This window comes from Euphorbia lathyris, chromosome 7 (genome assembly GCF_963576675.1).
Source record: "Euphorbia lathyris chromosome 7, ddEupLath1.1, whole genome shotgun sequence".
In the NCBI taxonomy this organism is placed as follows: domain Eukaryota; kingdom Viridiplantae; phylum Streptophyta; class Magnoliopsida; order Malpighiales; family Euphorbiaceae; genus Euphorbia; species Euphorbia lathyris.
Window position 1 is genome coordinate 53096348 of NC_088916.1, and position 24055 is coordinate 53120402.

General features: G+C 34.3%; 3 protein-coding genes across 4 annotated transcripts; 2 read left to right on the plus strand and 1 right to left on the minus strand.

The window, feature by feature from the left end:
* Positions 1 to 304: 304 nt before the first annotated feature.
* On the plus strand, positions 305 to 3349 carry LOC136201089 (B3 domain-containing protein REM16-like). 2 transcript variants are annotated; one of them, XM_065991663.1, is made up of 4 exons: positions 305 to 780; positions 1682 to 2261; positions 2541 to 2737; positions 2819 to 3349. In XM_065991663.1, exons 1-4 carry the CDS (start codon positions 667 to 669, stop codon positions 3074 to 3076), a joined length of 1149 nt encoding a protein of 382 aa, XP_065847735.1. In that variant the 5' UTR covers positions 305 to 666; the 3' UTR covers positions 3077 to 3349. The 2 variants fall into 2 exon arrangements, with proteins under 2 accessions (XP_065847735.1, XP_065847736.1); XM_065991664.1 differs by having other exon boundaries at positions 310 to 780; positions 2565 to 2737.
* Positions 3350 to 4227: 878 nt separating this feature from the next.
* LOC136234912 (uncharacterized) lies at positions 4228 to 4878 on the plus strand. Its single transcript, XM_066024410.1, has one exon. The coding sequence runs from the start codon at positions 4333 to 4335 to the stop codon at positions 4717 to 4719; it is 387 nt and encodes a 128-aa protein (XP_065880482.1). The 5' UTR covers positions 4228 to 4332; the 3' UTR covers positions 4720 to 4878.
* Positions 4879 to 5741: 863 nt separating this feature from the next.
* LOC136234811 (uncharacterized) lies at positions 5742 to 9413 on the minus strand. Its single transcript, XM_066024294.1, has 7 exons — positions 9258 to 9413; positions 9009 to 9078; positions 8829 to 8888; positions 7181 to 7295; positions 6469 to 6584; positions 6203 to 6327; positions 5742 to 6077 (listed from the first exon to the last, which is right to left on the minus strand). The coding sequence occupies exons 1-7, from the start codon at positions 9332 to 9334 to the stop codon at positions 5954 to 5956; spliced, it is 687 nt and encodes a 228-aa protein (XP_065880366.1). The 5' UTR covers positions 9335 to 9413; the 3' UTR covers positions 5742 to 5953.
* Between the last annotated feature and the right edge of the window lie 14642 nt (positions 9414 to 24055).

Sequence of the window (24055 nt, forward strand, 5' to 3'; positions counted from 1 at the left end):
TTAAAATGATAAATTTTGTTCTATTTTTTTCAATATATTTTTTTTAAACTACAAATACTCCTATATTAATAATCTATTGTTAATTGCAACCTAAATCTTATTATTTTTAATAAAAGTTAATCCAATTTTTTTTTATTAAAGGTTGATAATTTGAAAATTTTGAATTTTCATGTCAATGTTCCTAATATTTTCGTGTAAATTTTCCTTTTTTACATATATTCTCAAGCGCAACCCATAAATTTCCCATAATAATAATAATATTAAAGTTGGGCGGACCTTAAATCTAACCCGGACGGATACCAAGCCTGTCAATATGTCTAGTCGGGTCTATCCACCAAAAAATTTCCCCTATTTCCCATCGCTGGCAAAATAAAACTCAGCATAACGCATCAAAGCCTTGTTAATTCCAGTTATACAATTTCAAATTCTGTCTTTTGTTTTTGCCTTTGCATTTATGCTAGAAATCAGTGGTGTAACCGTAATTTGCTGTTGACAGTACCATATGTAATTATGTATGAAAATTTCCCCTCCCATATATTGGGATCCTTCCTTCTCAGAAAGGTGGAGTAGGTTGTGGTAGCTCACTGGTGTCTGTTGTTTCTGGAGATATCTCGTTGTGATTTTGAGCTTATTTTTCTGGTTCTTTCACTTTTGATCTGAGTGGAGATGGCAGAAGGCGAATGTGGTAATTGTAGAAGTTGGGAGGAGGATATCTATTGGAATCATTTTCAATCCCATCAGTTCGCTCTAGTTCTCCGTGCTGGATTCAAGCGGACGCTTGTAAGTTTACTCTTCTAAAATGTTGATTATCCATGTATGCACATATTTATGCCTGAGCTTTTTGGGGTTTGTTCGACTATATTTGACGAACTAGGGTTCAGCAAACGCACAACAAACTTTATTTTCTTATCGGAAAAATTTGTGAAGATTATACTAATTTATCAATGCCGTGTTTTCAGGACATGCTTAAATTTAATTTTCCTTGCATTTTTCAGTGGTTAAACGGATCTTTCTTCTCCAGTCTTGCTGCATAGTTCTCTCATTTTTTTCGCGACCGAAGTTATATTTCTGTAACTAAGAGGGAAAATCCTGAAAAGTGAAACGCTAGCTGAGAAAAAAAAATCAAAATACAAACATTTTAAGACTTAAAATATACTAGCGTTTATGAACAGTGTTAGGTCTGCTTGTTTTGTGGTTAGAGGAGGTTAAATAAATGGATGTTATTTTCCTAACCTTGCTTGGCAATGAGTTTACACGGGGTGAAGGATAAACGAGGGTTAAATGAAGGTTAGAAAACCTTTGAAATAACCCCAGTTTCAGCCCTGCCAAATTGGGGTGGGATCTGGAGGTTCACTAAATAACCTCCCCTCCTTTTAATGAACCTTGTCAAACCTTCGTTCAAGCAGGGGTGACTGGCGGAGGGTGGGGAGGGGTTCATAAAGGAAGGTTGAGTAAGGGTTAATGATACTTCTTGTTTGGGAGGAGGGTAATTAGATGAGTAAGGGCATGGAAGGGTTTATTAGGGGTTATAACCTTCATCAAATTTTTATAGTACCTTACCCCTCCCTCATTTTTAACTCAAATCACAACCTCTTGTTTCTATTTAATAAGATGGGCGTTTTAGTAAGTTATTATTTACCATTCCACTATGAATTCCCTCTAAAGTGTGTATTAATTGCAGGCAATTCCTGAGGAGTTTACCAAAAACTTAAGGGAGAAACTACCCAAATCAGTCTCTCTTAAAGGCCCTAGTGGCAGCGTATGGCAAGTTGGCCTCACAACATTTAGTGATACTGTGTTCTTAAATCATGGTTGGGATGAATTTGCAAATGACAATCTTCTGGAAGAAAATGATCTTTTGAATTTCAAGTACAATGGAGCTTCATGCTTTGATGTTCAAATATTTGACGGTCGGAAGGGCTTGTGTGAGAAGGCAGCTCCATATTTTGTCAAAAAATGTGGACACAAAGATCAGGACAGTGGTTCCCAAGGGAAGAGGAAAATTGGGGAAAGCTCAGGTGATGACATCTACACAACAACACCCTCAGGGAAACCTAACAAGTTCCGAGCCACTACTAAAAAGATTCGGAGGCCAATTGAGGAGATTAATGTTTCTCCTATGCATGCTTCTCCTAATTTGCCAACTGAGGAGATTAATATTTCTCCTTTGCATGCTTCTCTTAATTTGCCAACTGAGGAGATCAATCCTCCTGTTCATGAAGATTTTTCTGCTTCTGCTGAGGAAATAGATACTAAACCAGGTATTTTTGTTGAATAGAATGTTATTCTTTACATTATCACAACTACTATATTTTTCTTCATTGTTTATTTTTCTATATTATAGGTTTGTGTGCTTAGTTTCAGATTTGTTCCCAATTTGCTCTTCTTAGATCTGGTGTTAATTTGTGTAGCCTGTTATTTTTCTTTTTTCTTAATAAACTGAGCTATATGTTATATAAGATTATTCTGTGGCTATCTTGCAATTGATGTATTGCTTTGTTTTTGCTTTGTTTTGTGTGCATAAAACTGAATAATGGTAGATATGGTGGTCTGTTATGATTCAGATATTGAGCACATTGATCCAAATATAGTGCATGATGTCCCGTTTATATCAAGTAGAAGGTACATTACTGAGGAAGAGAAAAGGAATGTAGTGGAATTGGCACAAACAGCAGTGACAAGCAATGGCTTCATGACAATCATGAAACCAACACACGTTTCCAGGAGATTTTACATGGTACATAAATCACTGTTTGCCAGTTCATCAGATTCTCTACTGTTATTTTTACTTAATCCAGATTTGTGCTCATGTTTTCAGTCAATACCTTCGAGTTGGATGACTAAACATGCCCACTCATTGGAAAAGCAAGACGTGCTTTTACGGGTGGACGACTGTACTTGGCACACAAAGTACTATTATCAGAAATCTAAGAACAATGGAGGGCTTTCCTCAGGGTGGAAGAATTTTGCTACAGCTCAGAACTTGCAGGAATATGATGTGTGTGTTTTCGAACCTGCAGATCGGATAAACGATGCTATAGTCCTTGACGTTAAAGTCTTTCATGTTCACCAATAAGGTCCGTGACCTGTGAACACGCTATTTCAAGCCTGTTGAAGACCATGCAAGAAAATATAAATTTGGCTGGGATATTGAGTTTCGGAATGGTTTTGTATTTGGAGATGGATTGATGTATGTGTGTTTAATATTTGTTGGATGTTTAATGACTTCGTGTGCTAAATAATTGACCATATCAGCTAATCAAAGGAGTCTTGGAACTTCAAAGGACAATCAATTGATCCCAATAGATGCAATTTTTATTCCTCCCCTCACGATAGGACTATTACTTAATTTTTTCTTTTTTAATATATGATCCTTATGTGAGGGAAAGAAATCTGATCTTATGCACAAGGGACCTTTATACTTGGTTAAATGATTCTATTGGTCATCTGAATTTTGAAAATTGCTTAAATTCTTTTCTCAGCCTTTTAAAGTGATATGATTAATCTCTCTAAATATTATAATTATGTGGTAGAGTAGAGTGGAGAATTAAACAAATTGAAGTGTTTATTACTTTAAACAAATTTATGGACTCAACGGTTTACTTTTAGTAAGTTCAGAAGACTAATAAGATATTTATAAAGTTTAAGAGAGCAATCAAATTTTTAGTTAGTTCAAAAGGCTAATAATATATTTATAAAGTTTAAGAGTGCAATCAAATTATTTGGCGAAATATGCAAGTGTCGTGATGTATTAAACCACTTTATGCAATGAAACAACTTTTCACTTTAAAAGATACCTTGTTACTATCATGAATTTACTTACAATTACCTATTTGTTTCCTAAACTTTTTCAAAGCGGCATACGGCCTTCTAAAATAGTTATAATGATCTATTAGCTCCATGAATTTACTTAAAGTGATATACGCTTTAATTTGTCCAAATCTCTCATTATCCTGGCACGTGAAATTAGAAGGCTAATGCGATATTTTAAGTAAGTTCAAAGGGTTAATTAGACATCTCTTAATTTCAATCAGATAATTCGGCAAATACAGCTTCACTATGATATATTAACCAAAAAATAAAAAACAAGAGTAGTTAGTTAATAGAATTACAGAAATCATATAAAGTTATGAAGTTTGGGCCTTTGGATGGAAACATAAGCAACTGGATACTATTTTATCCATCTGAATTGCTGACCAACCATTCCTGACTCACCTTATCCCATTTCATTTCCATACAAAAAGTTGCCTTTTTTTGCTTCTTCTTCTCCTCTTATTTCATTCCCAACCCATTAACATTTATTTTCTTAAATTTTGTTTAGAACTCATAGAAATGGCAACAACAGCAGCATCCTTCAGCCCTGCCAGAATAAGTGCAGCAACGGTGACAATAGGCAACAACAGGAGCCAGAAAAAGGAGACAACAAAAGTGGTTTACATAAGAGGATTGAATTCCTATGGAGGTCTGAAAGCACACAACAGTGTAGCATCCCTGGGCATGCCTGTATGTACTGAACAGGGTTTTGCTAATGTGATTAATTCACTGAAAGCATCATCAAATGGGAAAGGAAAGGGAGGAGGTGCTCTTTCCTCTAAATGCAGTAAGATTGGTGATATTTTCCAGATTGCTGCAATCCTTAATGGCCTTACTTTGCTTGGTGTTGCTGTTGGATTTGTACTTCTCCGAATTGAAGCTTTTGTTGAGGAATCTGCTGAATGACCTTCTTTTTTGGTATTCTTTTCTTTTTTTTGTTAATGTAAACTTAAGAGCTTGGCTCATGGCTTTAGACCATTGATGTTCAATCACTCTTTATTTGGGTTGTATAATCATTACCTTCTATAATTTGTTCCAGAATATATTCAGTAATTGTTTTCTTTTTCTTTATGTAAGTAGAGAATTAGTTTCTATCAGAAAATAATTCAATTTAGTTCAATGATCATTGATGAATTTATTTCAATTAATAACCTTATTAATGTAAACTCTACTTAATTGAATTATGGTTACATAATTCTCTCTAACTACTTGAGAAACGAGAGAGTAAATATATAAAATAGTTTAATAGACTTCTAAAATTGTTTACGAAGTATGAAATTCTTAATGCATTTATCATGGCATTTGGTAAAAAAAAAAAAAAATCCCCTTTTGCCTTTTGGTTCTCAATTTTTTAATCTCACTCCAAACAATAGAATAGAATTAGAAGTGTTTGTATATAATTGCAAAACAAATGTATCCGAACACAATAGTAGATACGAGTAGAAATGAAAATGGACACGAGTTTCGTCCGACACTGCCCAATTCTAATGATACTACTCGATTCCTATAATAAAACAATTTGCACCAGAATGGGATTTAAAAAAAGTATGTAGAATAAGGGTATATCCCCTAAACTACCTGCTGTGTAATAGCACAAAAATCAGAAATATTTTATATTGATAGTAGGATTTGAACCTACTACGAGAGGTCAATTAAACTTAACCACATACAAATGAGATTTAGAATATAACAGATATGAGATTTAGAATATATACCCAATATCAACGAGATACCCTACCTATTGCCATACTCCTTAAATATGACGGACTCACCCTAAACACCGATCTATTCAGAGTTGTAGAAAACATTTTTTCATGAAAACTAATGAGATATCAATGACTACTAAAATCAAGCAAACTTTGGCCTGAGTTACAAGTTACTTCAAGTTCTAAATAAAGAGCAGTTATTTTTTTTCCAAACAAAGAGAATTAAGAACATCTAATTCAATTCAATTAAATTCCTTCCAAATGGTTTCTTACATATAAATTACTTGTACAAACAATTAAGATGCTGCAAAATTTGAATTGAAGCAGTACAACGCCCCCAAAGGCGTATTTCATAGCCATACAGCAAAACTTCTTCCTTGAGCTCCTGAATCCTCTTATCCTCAACTGTCAAGAGTTAACTATGATACCGACTCTCACAACGAGGGTCTTTGGCAAGCCGAAAAGAGTTGCCAGCTAATAAAAGCCATTATCAAAGAGGTGAACAGTTCAAAGCCAACTACCTTTGGGAAATGCCACCCTAACCCTCTTCTCAAATAGCTGCAAAAGCCATAATTAATTCAAACATGAGAGCACAATCCGGTTTGTTATTAATGAGCTACATATAAACACCAGTACAACAAAAGGCATAAACCTATGTTTTGTGACATTAATAAAAAACATACCTTGTGATAGATGGCATGGTTGCTACAATGCCTGCACATGCATATATTATGGGAATCAAAGTCTTTGGCTTGTTCTTGCGAAGCCACATCAGAGATCCTAATGCTGCCAGCGAAATACTTAACACCTGATGTCACATAGAACGGATGGAGAAATCAACGGAAACAGAAAACTTCACATCAGAGATCCCAGTTGATACTTCCAAACTACTAAAGCAGAAAATCCCTTCCATAAAGCATTAAAGGAATCAATCAAATAGTAAAAATACCAGGTTCGCATTTGCTTCAAGGCCTTGGAGAATGTAATCCCAAGTGAATTCTAGTCCTCTAGCTCCCACCCAAAGTGGTGCCAATCTATGTAAAACAGAATCAGCAAAAGCCCAACCTGCAGAAAATTGAGAGTTTTCAGTGCCACTGATGATAAAACATTTGTAATTAAGGCCTTGTTTGATAACCCACTTAATCACTTAAATTAAAATCTTAAGCACTTATTTAATTTAAGTGTGTTTGATAACAGTTGTTTCTCCACCACTTAAATTAGTTAATTAAGTTAAAAATCACTTATTTTGATAAGTCAAAATATTTAACTTAACATTTTAAGTTAAAACATTATCAACTAATATTTTTATAAAAGTTACACCATTAAATACTTTCAATACTTATAATTTCAGCACTTAAAATTCAGTACTTATTTTTCAGCACTTAATTTTCAGTTTTATCAAACAGGAAGTCAAGTGAAAGACTATTTTAAAGCATTTTAGAGACTCATCTTTTGGTACCTAACAATAAATAAACTAAATTCTCACACGGATACAATGTAATCACTAGATAATGAATCTTCATGGAAAACATGAAATAACTTGAAAGATATTGAAAAAAATACAACTTGAAGAAATAATGAAATGGCTTCGTTTGCTTCAGAAGCTAACATTTTAAATTTTTATTGCCATTCAGCCAACAACTTTGTTAATTTAAACTCACCCAATCCAACAGCTTGAAATTTATGATTTTGAGAGATGTTTCTGTGAGTCAACTGGGTCAAGGCCATGTACAGTCCAGCAACATCTATAAAACCAATTAGAGCTTTCAACAATTCCTGAAATAGAGCATTTTGAAAATATATGGTTAATCCAATACAAAAAAACAGCTAGAAAAGACGATTAAAATCTATGAGCAGATTCTTCAAAAAAAAAAAAAAAAAAAAAATCTATGAGCAGATATAACTACAAAGCAGTGTCCATCTGCATCCTAAAAGCTAGCAAGTAGCCAAATGCTAAATCTTCAAACAGAGCCCAATAATAAGGTTGTAAAAAACCAACAAATATCAAGTTAAGCCTTTTTCTCTTGTTTTTGGTTCCTTTCAGGAAGACTTTGTAAACATCAAAACAATGATAAAGATCATGCTGATTTCGACACTGATAGCATATACCAATGCTTTTGTAATGGTCAGGCCAATTTCTATTTTTTCAGATGAACGTTAAGTGTGGCATAAATAAGAAAGCTAGGTCAACACAAGTATGGTACCTGTAGTTGTTAAAGGCCCACCTCACTCAAGGCTCAAGGTCTTGAGCCTTGAATGCAGAAAGTGAGGCGCTGTACAAAAGGCTCTCACCTTGTGCGCCTCAGAGCCTGGATCAAGGCGTGCCTGAGCGTTTTCACTAGGGTTTCTATTTTTTTACTGTTTTCTGTAAAATAAATGTTTGATTAATCGTAACCCTTGATCTAAATAAGAATATCAAGAGTCATAGCTAAATATAGAAAGAATAGAGAAGGATTAAGAGCAGTCGCGTAAAGAAAGAAAGTCTCCTCCACTCCATGTAAAAATAAACTGCAACAGACACCGTGAAGAGGAGGATGATGATGATGAACATGAAGAGGGGGGAATTGAAGATGAAAATGATAGTGGAGGAGACTATGGAGAGGACGATATTAATTCGGAGGATTATCTTGATCGTGATGATGATGATTATTAGTTTTTTTTTTTTTTTTTTTGTGTGTGTTCTTTTTGATTGACAGTGAATGGTTATTATTTTAGTAGCATTAGTTATAGTTAGATACTTAGGTTAAGACATTAGATATATGTTAATGTCTCTATGAAGTATGAACTTAAGTTAGTGTTTTGACATTTACGATTTAGTATTATGTTTTTATGTGGTTTTATTTTTGTTTGTGCGGTCATAAGTGTGTTTTTTTGGTTTATGCTTAACTAGTAAAAGAGTATATACTTTTTTTTATGCGCCTCGCGTTCCTAACGGGCGTGCCTCGCCTTGAGCCTAGGCTCCAAGACCACTTAGCGCCTTTTAACTATGATGGTACCCTAAGTTCAAGTTAAATATAGTATGACTCAGTAATTACCCAAATATCAATTCTATAAATATTATACCATCGAAAATGCCAATTTGACCAGCCTTGGAGTTCTCCTAAATTTAGATAACTGATAATATGATATGATTGAACTTGTATTTGCATTTAACATCACTATTTGAGATGATTTACTTGTTACAAACCATCCAAATTCAAGGTCAAATTTCCAATTCCTAAAATATATCTATCTATACCCTCCAACAACTCCATTCAAACACAAATGCTCAAAGAAAAAGAAAACAAATTCAAACGAAAATAAATTTACCTGATATGGATCAAAGTTATCATTCTCAGACACCTGAAGAAAAGTGGCCAAGCAAACAAGCTGCCAATACAATGGAGAAAGCATCCAATTATAAGACCGAAAATTTAGAGCCCAAAAAAATGCAATTATTTAGCATTAAATGAGTTAACAGTAACATATAGTCTATAGACCACTACTGACCTTTACTAATGCTGTTCCAAGATAAACAAGCGCAGCTTTAACAGAGGTGCCTAGGGTATCATACTCTGACCTGAAAACATTAAACCAGGAACCGATCATTCAAGATTAAATACTAAAGTGAAATTTAGTTAATAGTTTTGCTTTTCGAAGTGTAATTCGAAGATAGTATTCAGTAATCGATGATATAGAAGTTGAAGATCTGTAGAGAATGCAGTAAATCAATGGAGATGAAGGAAGAAAAGGACTCACAAAGGAGTGGCAGAATAGTAAACGGCGTGAGGACCGAAGGTGAGAATGGCACAGTTGAAGAAGTGAAACACCGTCATCCCTTCTCTCTATGTTGGATGTCGCTGTGAGATTAGATCCCCGATGGAAGAGAGCAGGCAGAGGAAGACGAGCTGTTTGTTGTTGTGGGGAACGAAAACAAGAAAATAGATTGGGCTTCTGGTTCCTTCGGCCCAGTTAGAATCCAACTATCACCAAACTCTGGCCCATTGAATTTTACAATGAGAAATTATTAAAAATGACAATATATGTTTATGACTTAAATTTCAATTAGGTCCTTAATTTATATTTTAAAAGTATAATACATCCCCAGTCCGCAAGTTGTCCAAAAATTACAACTGACTCTTGAACTTCAAAACGTTACAATTAGCCCTCAAATTTGCTTATTTGGAACAAATAACCCTTTAAATGCCACGTGGTAGCACATGATTGGAACTTCAAAATGTTATAACTAACTCCCTACTATCACCCATTGCCAATCACACAGTGCCACATGGAATTTACGGGATTATTTGTTCCAAATAAGCAAGTAGTTCATTACAAAATAATTGGGCTTTCACAACACTTTTATAGCAAGACTTATTAAAACTGTCTCATGGACTTAAGCCCAAACTCTAAAAACCCTTTAAATCTAGATGGACTTTAAGAAAACAAAACGAAGTCCAAATCATAAAGGCTTTTAGCTAAAGTCCACTTTCTTCTCTTATCTACGTTAGAAGCTAAAGCGTGGGTGCAATTTTCACTACTAGAAAAATGCTGATTACGGACGGAAAAATCCATCAGCAATCGATTTCTGTCAGAGAATGGATTTACAGGCGGAAAAGTGTCATTAAATCGATCTTCATCGAAAAAATTCTCCAATCTCCATATATATCTCCGAGCTTCTCATACGCACAGAGATCGTGTCCTTTCTTCGCGAATGGTATTAATTGCTAATTCTAATTTTGATTTTTTTTTTCGATTTTGATTTCAATGATCTCTGCTCGAAGTTGAAACTGCTTCTACGTTTTTCTTGACAAATTCGTTCAGGGTTGTTAATTTTCCAGCGTTTTGGAGTTTGTTTAAGGAATTGTTACTTGTTGAAGTAAATTGAGGATTGCATGAAGAATTTGATTATCGTTGAAGGATCAAGACAGGGTTTTTGTTTTAAACTTTTCCGAATTCACTACCTTTATTGTATGTGAATTGGCCTGAGTCATTATTATTGTTTTTTATTTATTTCTTTGTGTTTTGGGTTTCATCAGATATGGGCATGGTTGGGCTTGTTTTCGTTGGTCTTTGTAATTTTTTTTTTTTCCTTTTTTGGTTGGGGAATCATGAATGAATGAATTTGATATAGCTACATCGTATATATACTCATTTGTCCTATAAGTTATGTGCATTGGTGCAGTTCCTAAATGCTGTAATCGAACCGAGTCGAGTCGAGTTTTGGCCTGCTCAAGTTTGACTCGTTATAAAATTAACGAACTCGAACCCGAGCCAAGCTTTGACTTGCTCAAGCTCGGCTCAGCTCATTAGATGATAAATGAGCTCGAACCAAGCTTCGATCTTATTTCGAGCCAAAATCCTCTTTAAATTTAGTTCATTAAAAAACTTATCTAACCATGAATTGTTTGTGAGTAAATCATTGATTATATTTATGAAGTTTGCTCGCAAATAGCTCTTTTATAACTGTGTCCATAAGCAAGCTCAAAAACAAAATTTGTGAAACAGTTCGTTTATTACTCATTTATTATGTTTGTGAACGAACTCAATCTAATAGTAAATGACTGTAATATCAATATATGGATAACCTGTCTCTAGGCTTAACTGAAAAAATCCCAAAGATTAGTATTGGATGACCCATGGTTTGTCCCAAAGACAAGGTATACCGTCAATTTTCTCTATTTTCATTCTCGCTCAATCGTTCCAATCCATCATCGTTCAAATCGCTCATGACTTTCACCATCCATTCGATTCATATAGGTATATTTGAAGACTAAAATCTTCCTTTGTGCTGCTTTTCTCATAAGACGTTCATGTGAGCATAATAATTAAAAAAAAACCTAATACATTACCAGCTCCCTGAACTTGTCTAAAATAGTAGATTGACTTCTTGAGCTGTGTAAGTATCTCACCAGCTCCCTAAACTTGCTTATTTCATATCACCAGCTCCCTAAACTTGTCCGTAAAAATATATTAGCTTCTTGAACTTTGCAAGTCTCTCACCAACTCCCTAAACTTGCTTATTCTGTAACAACCAAATACAAAAACTTATTAAACCTAAATTCTAAAAATATGTCTTCATCTATTCGGGAGGTAATTTTTCGTTTCTCCTATCTTTCAACATATTATAAGAGTTAGTATTAAAGATTTGAGAGATTGAATGAGTGAGGATCAAGAGTTAGTACTATGGTTTTTATATTTAGTTGTTACAGAATAATCAAGTTTGGGGAGTTGGTGAGACACTTGCATAATTCATGGAGCTAATCTGCTTTTATAAACAAGTTTAGGGAGCTGGTGATACAATAAGTAAATTTAAGGAGTTGGTGGGACACTTGCAAAGTTCAGGAAACCAATCTATTAATTTGGACAAATCCAAAGAGCTTTTGATGTATCAGGCCTAAAAAAATTATTTTCTTATTAGATTTTTTATTTGATAATATTTTCTTCTAACTTTTTTCCTTTCTATTTTTTGCTTTGGTATCGATGACTATAAGCTTACATTTCATATCGATAGACGGTGGATGTATCTAGGTATCAAGCGTCTTAATTATCTAACTAGTGCTACAATCAGGACAATCAGTATATTAAACTACGTTGCTTTAAATAATTAAAGTATATGGTTATTGCTAAGTTTTGAGGTAAAAGTTTGTCAATTAATAAATCAATTCGTCTTAATTATGTTTTAATTGCTTATGCAAGGTTAAATATTAATTGAATAAAACAAAATTTTAAGGGGGTGTTACATTTCCAATACCATGTGGATATTATCCGTTTCGATTCAAATCCTACACCTTGGGTCTTATGATTTTAAAACGTGTCGGCATGTATTAGATTCTTACGTTACTAATAAGTCTCAATCACTCTTTCTCAAATTCCGATGTGGGATTCAGTTCATTCCCGTTCCCATTTTCACCCTTTAGAGACGTTCCTTGCTCAGGCTTTCTACCTCAACGTTATCCACTCCAGATCGAATCGTTACAAGCCCACCATCTTCCGCTTGGTTCGTCCCCGAACCACACATCGTATATGGAGAGTTGGGTTTGATACTAATTGTAACATTTTGGCCTAATACTATGTAGATATTGGCTTTGGTCCAAATCTAACACATTGCGCTTCACGGCTATAAAACACGTGTGCATGTATTAGATTCTTCACCTTACTAATAAACCTATGTCACTCTCTCTCTCTCTCTCTCTCCACTTGCCCAGACCTTTTATCCCCACCCACTTCAGAGCAGGTCGTTATACATAGTGTATCAAAAATTATAATAAAATTCTTATTGAGCTTTAACAAATAGTTTAAAATAGTTTCTAGACAAATATATTAAGAGCATCTCCAATAACATCTTAAATTGACTCTTAAGTTAAAATTTGAGGAGTAGGAATGAAAAATCAGCTCCAACATCCTCTTAATGGCTCCTCAAATTACTAAGAGCATCTCCATCCTCTCTACAAGCCTCTCTCCACCTCTTAGTGCCTCTTAATTCATTTTTTTATTACTAATTTATTATTAAGGACTCTCTCTCCTCTCATTATTGATAAATATAACAACAATTAATAATTTTAATGATAAAATAATAAATAAAGAGTGAATATAAGAAGTATTGTTGGAGATAATATGTCTTAGTCACTCTTAAATCAGTAAGAATTAATTATTTATATTATTTTTAAAGAGTGCACTAAGAGTTTCTTGAAAATACTCTAAAAAAAATTATATAAGTAGAATTAGATTTGGAGGTGAAGTATACTTCTTATAAAATAAATGGTTAGATATTGAATAAATGAAAATTCTTAAAATTTAGTAATTAAATTTTAATTATTAATTTTATAATTAATAGTGGACATAACCTCTCTCAAAGTGAGGATCTTCATCTAATAATGAAACAAAAAAGAGCACCAAGTAGTTAATTAAAATTAAATGGTTGAGAAAGATCCAAAACAAAAAAGTGATGGCACTAAATCAATGGATGATGAGTAGAGTAATTGAAGATGGGCATTGGAAACACATACCATTTATGTTCAGATTTCAGGAATGTCTCATCTTCTTAGTTTTCTCTATTTTTGGTTTTTCAATTGATTTTCCCATTGACCTATTTCACATGCCCCCCAATAATTGCTTCACTACCAGCTAAACCCTATATCAACCTCTTCCAGCCAACTCTGCTTAATTCATCATATCTTTCCTATTTCTCATCCTTTGCTTTCTTTGGCTTTAACTATTCACCAAATTTATTCTAAATATTGGTATTGCTCAAATGAGAGCGCAACGGTAAACGTTGTTATCGTGTGACCGAGAGGTCACGGGTTTAAGTTTTAGGAGCGGCCTCTTATTACGTTAACATTTTTATTGATGTATTATCACGTGTATTATCCACTATCCGACGTTTCAAAAATCATGTCAAGTTGGGTAATTTAATAGAATTGTTAACTTACCTTTCACATTGATTGAAATTTACAAATTTGAATAGGTCAATCAGTAAATATTACCAAAAAAAAATAGGTCAGGAGACAAATATTATCAAATAATAGGTTTGGAACAAAAACCGAAAATTTGAATAGATAAGGGGTCAATGGTGTTTTAAGCCTTGTTCTTATGATAAGGTAGAAAAATATTCCTAATATTGTGAGTCGCGAATAATTTATAATTGAAGGTCTAACAAGTGTTGTACATAGATTGCTATTCAATTGGTTTAGAAAGAAAAGATTTTACGTCTTTGCGGTTCTAATATATATTATAGATTTAGAGATGAAATATTTTAATTTCGTTATAAAATATTACAAACACGTGCAAACTACGATATATTTATTTTATTTTATTTTTAGTATGCATACATATTCTTTGAGCTATTGTTATAAGGATAACATATACCACATGATGGATATACCTTATCTCTATTTTTTCTTCTTCATATATCATCAGCTACATATTATCCAGCTGCATTAATATTAATTAATTTGAAGAATATATTATGAGGCTTGTCTGAAAGCATCATAGCCGGTACATATATTTACAGATACAACAACAGCATAATCATCATATTTTGGAATATAAAATCGAACCTATTAATTTATTTATTGTTTTGATATATAGTAAAGCAGACATGATATATATATTATTGCCAACCAGAAAAGATGAGCATTAGAAACAATCATAGTATGATTTTATGTTTTAATGAATAAAGAACAAATATCATACCCATAATATTATTGTGAATTAATTATCAATTTAGTACATGAAAGTTTAATAGTAAAATAAAAAACACAGTTAACGTCATGGAAGAAGCTTTATTAGTGAAAGTGAAATTTGGGGAGAATTTAATTTGATGATGTTGACATTTGAGGTTTAGCTTCTTTTAATGGAGAGCTTGACATTTCACAACCAAAAAGGCCATTTATTTTTTCTAGCAAATGTTGGAAAGAGTCCAAGGAAGGAATTAAATAGCTGACAGGAAAAAAAAATTATACCTCCCACTATAATCAATTGTACCTCTAATATTAACAAGTCATGCCAATTTGAGAATTAATCCATCAACTGTTTTTTCGAACATGAATCATGTCATCTACACTTAATATATGTGTCATTCTATCACTCATTAGTAACAGATCACAAATATATGAGTTGTACAAAAAAAATTAAACATTTCGCGGAATTTATAAATATTAAATTCAAATCCTATTATTAAATCATAAAAAAACATGAATTTTTTTCTAGAACAACTATATGCAATTGGTAATCTTCTAATAAAGAAAAACTGATATGCAATTTGTGCAGAATAACAAATAGAATAGTTGTGTTTTATAATAATATCTGAAATTGACCCAACATACTAACGTTATGGGATAACTTACAACGGATGAGCAGCACCATCTCTGAGGCTTGGTTCGTTATGGGGGATTTCAACAATATTGGGAATTTAGATGACCAACGTGGAGGTAGCCAGCAGTATTACCGTAGAGTAATCAACCACAAAAGGGTGATGGATGAGTGTGGTCTCATGGACTTGGGCTTCTCAGGATCCAGATTCACTTGGAGACGGCAACGCCTCTCGGTCAGATTGGACAAAGTTTATGGCAATATGGCTAGCAGAACTGCTTTCCCGGAAGCGTCGGTCATCAACCTTCCCTTCCGGCATTCAGATCACGCACCCATCCCTTTTAAAATTAAGGGGCCTGTAGGGAGAAAGGACCTTCGCCCTTTTCGTTATATCATGGCCTGGGAGGAACACAGTGATCTCAAAAGGGTTGTTCGCCAAGCATAAGACATGCAAGAGAATCTGATTTGGGCTGCTGCTAAGTTCAAGAGTAACGTGTTGAGCTGGAATAGAACAGTATTCCAAAATATTTTCTATAGGAAACAGAAGCTTCTGAACCGGTTGGCAGGGATCCAGCGAGCTAATTGTTTCAGCTTCAAAGAGAACCTAGTGACTCTTGAGAGATCCCTTCAAAATGAACTGACTGCCGTGTTGAAACAAGAGGAACTCATGTGGTTTCAGAAGTCCAGGAAACAGTGGCTAACACAAGGGGATCGGAATACAAAATATTTCCACCTCTGAACCATTATAAGGAGAAAGCAGAATAAAATTGAGGCGCTCCAACTGGAGAACGGGGACTGGATTTACTCGTTGGAGGACATTCGATCCCATGCACTAAGCTTTTATAAAAACCTGTTCTATGAAGCCCAACCCGTGCCTAGTGAAAGATGTACCACCTCCACCTCTTTTCCTCCGCTGGCGTCTAATGATTCTACTGCAATTTTCAAACAAGTCTCAATTGAGGACATCCGACGTGCCATGTTTTATATGCGTCCGAATAAAGCCCCAGGGATGGATGGCCTTCCAGCGGATTTCTACCAAAATCATTGGGAAATCGTCCAAGCTAGTGTGTGTGATTTCGTGTTGAAGTGTTTTTTCGGAGCAGAAAACGTAGCCTCTATCAATCAAACCTTGATTGTGCTTATACTGAAAATCACCAACCCGGTTTCCCTACTTCAATTCTGGCCCATTAGCTTGTGTAACGTCATTTACAAGCTGGTTACCAAAGTGATCGCCAATAGACTTCAACTGCTCCTTCCCAAAATTATAGCCCCTACTCAATGTAGTTTTGTTCCAGGAAGACAGATTATAGACAACATCATCATCGCACAGGAGCTGATTGACTCCATGAGAACGAAGAAAGGTAAAAAAGGATTTATGGCACTGAAAATTGATCTGGAGAAAGCCTATGATAGGCTGAACTGGGATTTTGTGGCAGATACAATGAAGCAAGCAGGTATACCAATTTATTGGCAAAAAATTATTAACAGTTGTTTATCCACAAGCACTATGTAGGTTTTAATCAATGGTGAGATGACAAACTCCTTCACCCCATCCTGGGGGGTGCGCCAGGAAGACCCCATATCTCCGTATATCTTTGTGTTGTGTATGGCCAGATTAGATCACTTACTGAGAGATGCCGTGGATGCTAAAAATCTGAAACCGATCAAGCTTGTTCGAGATGGACCGGAGATAAGTCATTTGTTCTTTGCTGATGATATCATGATCTTCCTAGAGGCGGATGTATCTCAGATCACTCAGTTCATGCAGCTAATGAATGGATTTTGTGCTTCCTCGGGTCAGAAAATTAACCTCCACAACTCAAAACTGTGTGTTTCCAAAAATGTTTCTGCTAGCCTTGTCAGAGCCTTGAGCAGTGCCTGTAAAATTCCCCTTACTAACTGTCTTGGAAAGTATCTCGGGGTCCCCCTCCTTCATGACAGGGTCAATCTAACAACCTTTGCTGAAATAGTGAACAAAATGCAGGTGAAGCTAAGTGCTTAGAAAGCGGACTGCCTCTCACTAACGGGGAGAGCAACCCTGGTCCAAGCGGTCACCTCGGCTGCACCCAACCACATCATGCAAACAAATATGCTCCCAGCTAGCGTCCAAAAAAAGATGGATAAGTTGAACAAAAGTTTCTTGTGGGGTAGCACAGCTCATAAACAGAAACTACATCTTATCCCTTGGGGAACTGTTTGTAGACCCAAAGACCTTGGGGGCATTGGTATCAGGAAAGTTAGAGACAACAACACAATTCTAATGAAACTCCTCTGGCGCATCTAGAAAGAGCCAAATTCTCTCTGGGCCCTAGTTCTCTCTTCCAAATACAAAAAGGACCTGATCTTCGGGGGGGCTACAAAGTTGACCAGCAACAGGTCCTACTTATGGAAGAGCCTTCACGAAGTCTTCAATGAATTCTTCTCTAGGTTAGCTTGGACTATTGGCGATGGTAGATCAATTGCGTTCTGGGATGATATTTGGTTGGATAATCTCCGATTGAGAGAATTGGCTGTTAACCCGACCCCAGATGAAATATCGAACTTTAAAGTGGCGGACTTCCTGACTGATAGCGGTCAATGGGATTGGGCGATGTTGGAGAGCATGTTTGATGAAAGGGTTTTATTGCGGTTGCATTGTGTTCTATGGAAAAGAGATAAGGGACTAAGAGACATGCCAAGATGGAGGCCCTCTGCCGCGGGCGTGTTGTCGTGTAAATCTGCTTACAATCTCCTTATCAACAGAGACTCAGAGAACGAAAATGATAGGGTGTTCCAGAATATCTGGAAGTTAAAGATACCCCAATGATACAAGACTTTTGCTTGGATTGCTACTCATGAGCGTCTGATGATGAATTTGCAACATAAGAGGCGACATATTATCGACAGTGGCATCTGTACCCGATGTAAATTGGCGGATGAAAGCATTTGTCATGCACTTCGCGACTGTCAGGTGAGTGCGGAGACATAGAGAGAAATTATCCCTGTTAATGTTGCAGGTCTCTTCTTTGATCACCCCGATGAGAATTGGTTTGCTGACATCCTTGCAAAATCGGATGATTTTCTGTAAATATACAACTGGCACGCTAGATTTGTCATCGCGGCGGTGACCTTTTGGGAATGGCGCAACAAGCTGGTGTTCCAGTCGGACTTCTCTGTTCCGAGGGACAAGGGGATCAGTGTAAATGGAAAATGGCAGGAAACCGAAAGCTGCTGGGCTAAAAATCTAGGTTTGAATCTGACTACGGTGAAGTCGAGTGTGTGGATTGGTTGGGCCAAACCAAAGCGGGGGTTCAGGAAACTCAATTTTGATGGCTCAAGGAAGACGGACTCAAGGGCGATTACAGCGGGGGGCGTGATTCGTGATGAGAATGGGAGGTGGTGCAGCGGATTCCTTCAGAACATTGGGACAGGAAGTTCGTCTGAGGCGGAACTTTGGGGCATTATGTCAGGATTGAGGCTTGCGTGAAGGAAAATAGGCTAACGTATAGCAGCGGAAATATAAAAATTTTAACCTATTTCCATTAACCCAAGATCCGTTAATCGTTATTTCATATAAAGAGGGATAAAAGAAATACCTTTTTGAAGTTCTATCTACCGTTGCAAACGAAGTGCCCACAACTCTTACTTCGAGTTCCCGAGCACAAAACAAAATAATTGAAGATCAAGTTAGAATCAACCGTTTATAACAACCAAAATAGATTGTCACTAATTAATCAACACAAGATCAAGGATAAAGAGAAAGAGATGAAAATCAATCGAACGGAAGGAAGCGGTAGATAATCTCGTCCTCGAACAGGGGGGGCGAAATTCTCTCACTTGGTATGCTTAGGGTGTTTCGAAAATTGCATAGGGGGGGTATTTATATCCTCTTGTATCTAAACCCTAGTTAGATAGAATTAGGTTACTGAATAAGAATTTAATTCGGAATATAATTCTTATTTATTATCTATAATTATATCTTAAATATAAAGATAATATTAGTAACCTTATAGGATAATAATAGGAGTAATATAATCTAATTAAAACTCCTAACTTATTTATCCTTTAATTAATTTAATTCATAATCCTAATCTAATTAGAATTGATAAAATCAAATTAATTATTTATGTATCCTATATACATAAAATCGCCCCCCTCCTTAACTGGGCCTTATTGGGCTCAGTTGGGCTTCCATCAATTAATTAACATTTGTTTCTCTTTTGGGTTCCAAGTCTTATGTGTGACCCATTAGGTTCTTATTGCTTCTAGCCGTATGCAACTATTAAATTAATTTTCACAGAATTATATTTAATCTTTGCATAACGGAATGAGTACGTAAAATATGATTGGCAAATCCGAAACATTCCCCCAGAGCTATAAGAAGACAGGTTGATTCTGTCGTTGACATTTCCGTATTAGTTACAGTATAATTCGATCCTTTATCAACTACATCCTTGAACTGAATCTTATGACTATGGATAATTTCAAGTCACATATAGCGAGACGTTCGTTTTACTTGTACAGGCCGAGTCAACTCCAATTAGATAGGTTAAGAGAAATCTGCATTTCAATCTTAAGTTATCACCTTGCAAGGATTTAGAGTCAAGTCTTCCACAAGCGATCCATGGACATATCTCCCATTTATCGGGAGTGATAAATGCTCAATCCAATGTATAACTATCCTGCAATTACTTCCTGTGATACCCAACGTCTGCCGTTCACACCCCAGAGTCATCTCTGTTAAGGATCGTGTTACAACAGGATCAAAGCGTCACATTCCGTAATCCAGAATTACTAATTAATATTCCTTTGAGTCTGAGGATTACTTATACCTATTAATACCAATGAGATAAACAGGTGACAAGGATGAATCTACCCATCATGTTATCTCAAGTCGGGTCCCCAATCCTAATGAACTCCTTTTCATTGGATCCACGTAACTGTCCAGATATCTGTATATATGAAGCTTGTGAGATCAGCTTTCTATCGCGACAGAAGACATTGTTACATGCAAGTCTCAGCAGTGATATGTCAATCCTAAACATATTACTTAACTTGGGGTGGTTTTAAGTTTATTAGTTTATTATAAAGTTTCGTCTCACTTCATGCTTGTATGAACACTTTATAATCACTTTAAACAAACTTACGGATTTCCTTTTATTAGACTTTATTTAGTTCTTAAAAAGGGATTGCCTTTATATAGTTATGAAAACATATATCTCATTAAAACAAACGATATAAAGAACACTTCATTTATATTAAGTTTGTATCCTAGAACAATTGTCTATAGGACACTAAACCCCAACATTGCATTGGAACTGCAAATTAGAAGATTAATAGTTGAGTCAGATTGTATGGAGGCTATAAACATGATTCAGAGGACCTGCCCGTTACATCATCCGTCTCGTACACTGGTCTGGAATATACAACAGCTTCTAAAAAGGTTTGAAGAGACACATATCAGCCACATTCATCGTGAAGCCAACAGAAGTGCGGCCTGTCTAGCGAATTTGGCCCACGGTTCCATACTGGGTTTGATTACTGTTGATCAACCTCCCCTGGAAGTTCAAGATCTTCTTCATCAGGACTATATGGAAGTTTCTTCCCTTAGAAATATAGCTACCTAGGGTAGCCACCTGTTTGAGTTTGTTTATTTTGTTCTACTGCTTTTTTTCTTTCTTTCTTTTGCTGTTGTAACTTTTGATGCTATTCTACAAAAAAAAAAAAATTGCATTATTTTACACGTTAGATTTAAAATTACTACTAACTGTAAACTTTTAGGGTATTTTTACACCTTATAAAAAAATGATAAGTCGGTGTTTCCTCAATTTTATTTAAAAAAAGCTGATTTTCCCTAAATTTTAAGAATATTTGATTAGCTTCTACAACTTACTTAATGTAATATATTTAACTTACTTTCAAAAAAAAGTGGCATATCTATATATAATATAAAACAGTAACGATGGAACTGAAGTGTCACTTCCTCACTAATAAAAAATATAATAAATATATAATATATTAATTTTAATTATATTATTATATTTATCTATCCCTAAATTATTTTTATTTGTATTATATCTAAGAGTTCTATATGTTATAGATTAATCCCTAAATTATCTTCTAAAATCTCTCTAATTCTCTATATATCTATATATAATATAAAAAAGTAACGATGGAGTTGAAGTGTCACTTCCTCCTTTTGTACTAATAAAAAATATAATATAATATATTAATTTTAATTATATTATTATATGTATCTATAAAATGATTATTTAAAGTAAATATAAAAATAAAATAATAAAATTTAATTTAGATAACACCTTTGTGTCATTAATTGTAATATGTACCTATAAAAATATTATTTAAAGTAAATGTAAAAATAAAATAATAAAATTTAATTGAGATAACACATTTATATCATTAATTGTAATTATTAATTTTTTTTTAATATTTATATGCCAAGATGAATCTGTGCATCCACAGACCAAAAACTAGTTTAACTTTATATTGCTACTTAATGTGATAGTATGTATAAATAATCCATAGGTTTAAATAACCATCAAGGTTTTCTTGGATATTGTTCTTAATACGACTTATATTTTGAATCAATATATGTCGGGTAATGATTGGGTATCATTAATTGCAAAATAGTTGAATGATTGATTAGGTTTTCATCACTTTTGAAAGATCAGAGTTATATCACATGCCTTTTGTGGGAAACATGCTTTAAATCCTTACAAGGTGATAGATTAAATGTTGGCTCGATATATCCATATGATATATCTAGTTTGAGCAACTTGAGCTGAATAAGTGAACAAATGTCTTTATATATGTGATCTGAGATTTCCTATGATCACGGTTCATTTGGATATAGCTTATGAATGTTTGAATTACACTGTAAATATGCACTAAAACGTAAAAGGTTAAATATCAACTTGACTTTTCATATCTCTACTTAGTTATATGTTTGATTGGATTAACTTAGAAAGTTAATAAGTAAAGAGTTAATTTGCTATCCAGTTTAATTAGAATTGAAATCAATATATATGATTAGTTATGGTGACAACTTCAATAGATTATACATAAAAAAAAAAAGAAAAAAGAAACTAAGGAACAAAAAGTAAAATGTTAATTTATAAATTGTTTCTAGGGGGATACTAAGACTGTGTGAGATTGCTATATTGTTTTGTGTAATTGAGCTAATTGAATTTAGAGTAATTATTTTTAATATAGATTATGGTTAATTATCTAAGTTAATTAAATTGGAATAAATAAATATTAGAATATGGAAATATTAATTATATTTTATCCCAATAGTATTTATTCTATTTATAGGAAATAGGTTTTTACGGTGGTTTTCATCTTGTTAGTGACTGATTAAATAATTAGTTGTTATTAGATTTAGATTTATTAGAAGATAATATTCTTAGTTGGATTGACTTCAGGAATGATGGAAAACAATATAAATATCCTCTAGCCCTGTGAGAATTTCGGCCAACATAATTAAGGGAGCAAGGTTTTTGTGTTTTCTTTCTAAGACAAAAGTCATACACCAAATATTTTGGCATAGCCGAAATCCTTTTGGGATTTCAGTGTTATCATCATTTATGACTTGTTCATATGGATTACCATCAGAGACGTTGTACTTGTGGGCGTTTATCCAAATTGATTCAAGCATCAAAGGATTCAAAAGTTCTGCAAGAGATAAACATGATTGACCCTCTTAATTAGCTTAATTATTGTCATTTAATACATATATAAGGGATCCATGAGATCATGAATAGAAATTTTTAAAATTCCGTTGCATCTTATAAGTTACCGACCTTGTCTATTCTATTCCAAACAAATTGACCTTTTCGCATTAGTTGGGTTGACATATTCCGGGAGAAATTTATGGATTGACTAGTCATAATGAATCTCTCTTATGATTATTAACTTATAATTAAAACAAGTATGAAGTTTAGAAAAAAGTATACTCATAGTGTTTATAGAGGTTTGACGAATTGTGTCTATGTCATCCCCTTACGAGCACCTCTTAAGAATTTTCTTTATCTCATTCTTTTTCCAGGCAAGAACCAAGAATGTGTAGTCCTTATATTCTTAAGAACTACTCAAATAAACATTCTCATGCTTCATAGAGTTTTTGAGAAACTCTACGTCTCAATTTTTTACAAACTGAATTGAAAACTTACAAAGCTTAAGCTTTACAAGAGCTCAAGAAGAATACCCTTAATTTGCAACTGAAGCTTTAATGTTTAAAGCAGAGGGTTTGTATGTAACAGGACGAGACCATTCTGAAAGTAGACACATGATGATGTTACCTACAAAGTGGGTCCTGTTACATTTATAGTATGATTCTGTTCCAATCTTGATCATGAAAATGAAGGTTGGTTGTTAAATTTTTAAATTTAGAAGAAAAAGAAATAGAAAGCAATGGACATAATATTCTACACTATTTACATGTTTAGATATGGAGGTAGGTGTCTGAAAAATTGAAAGAAAGAAAAGCGTAGCATCTTCCTTATTAAAATTCCAAGAAAGTGAATTCAGAGAGTGGTTTGATGTTTCAATCACCTTCATTTCACTCAACAATTTAGTTAACTATTAATGCAATCCCTCTTCTATTCACCTTACCAACCATATTTCTTTTTCATTGTTAGCTACTAACTTTTCTACTCTAGTATTCATTCCTTTAACTACTTCCAATATCCATTTGACTATCAAATGATGCGGAGCATTTCCTTTGAGGATCAAGTCCGGATGAG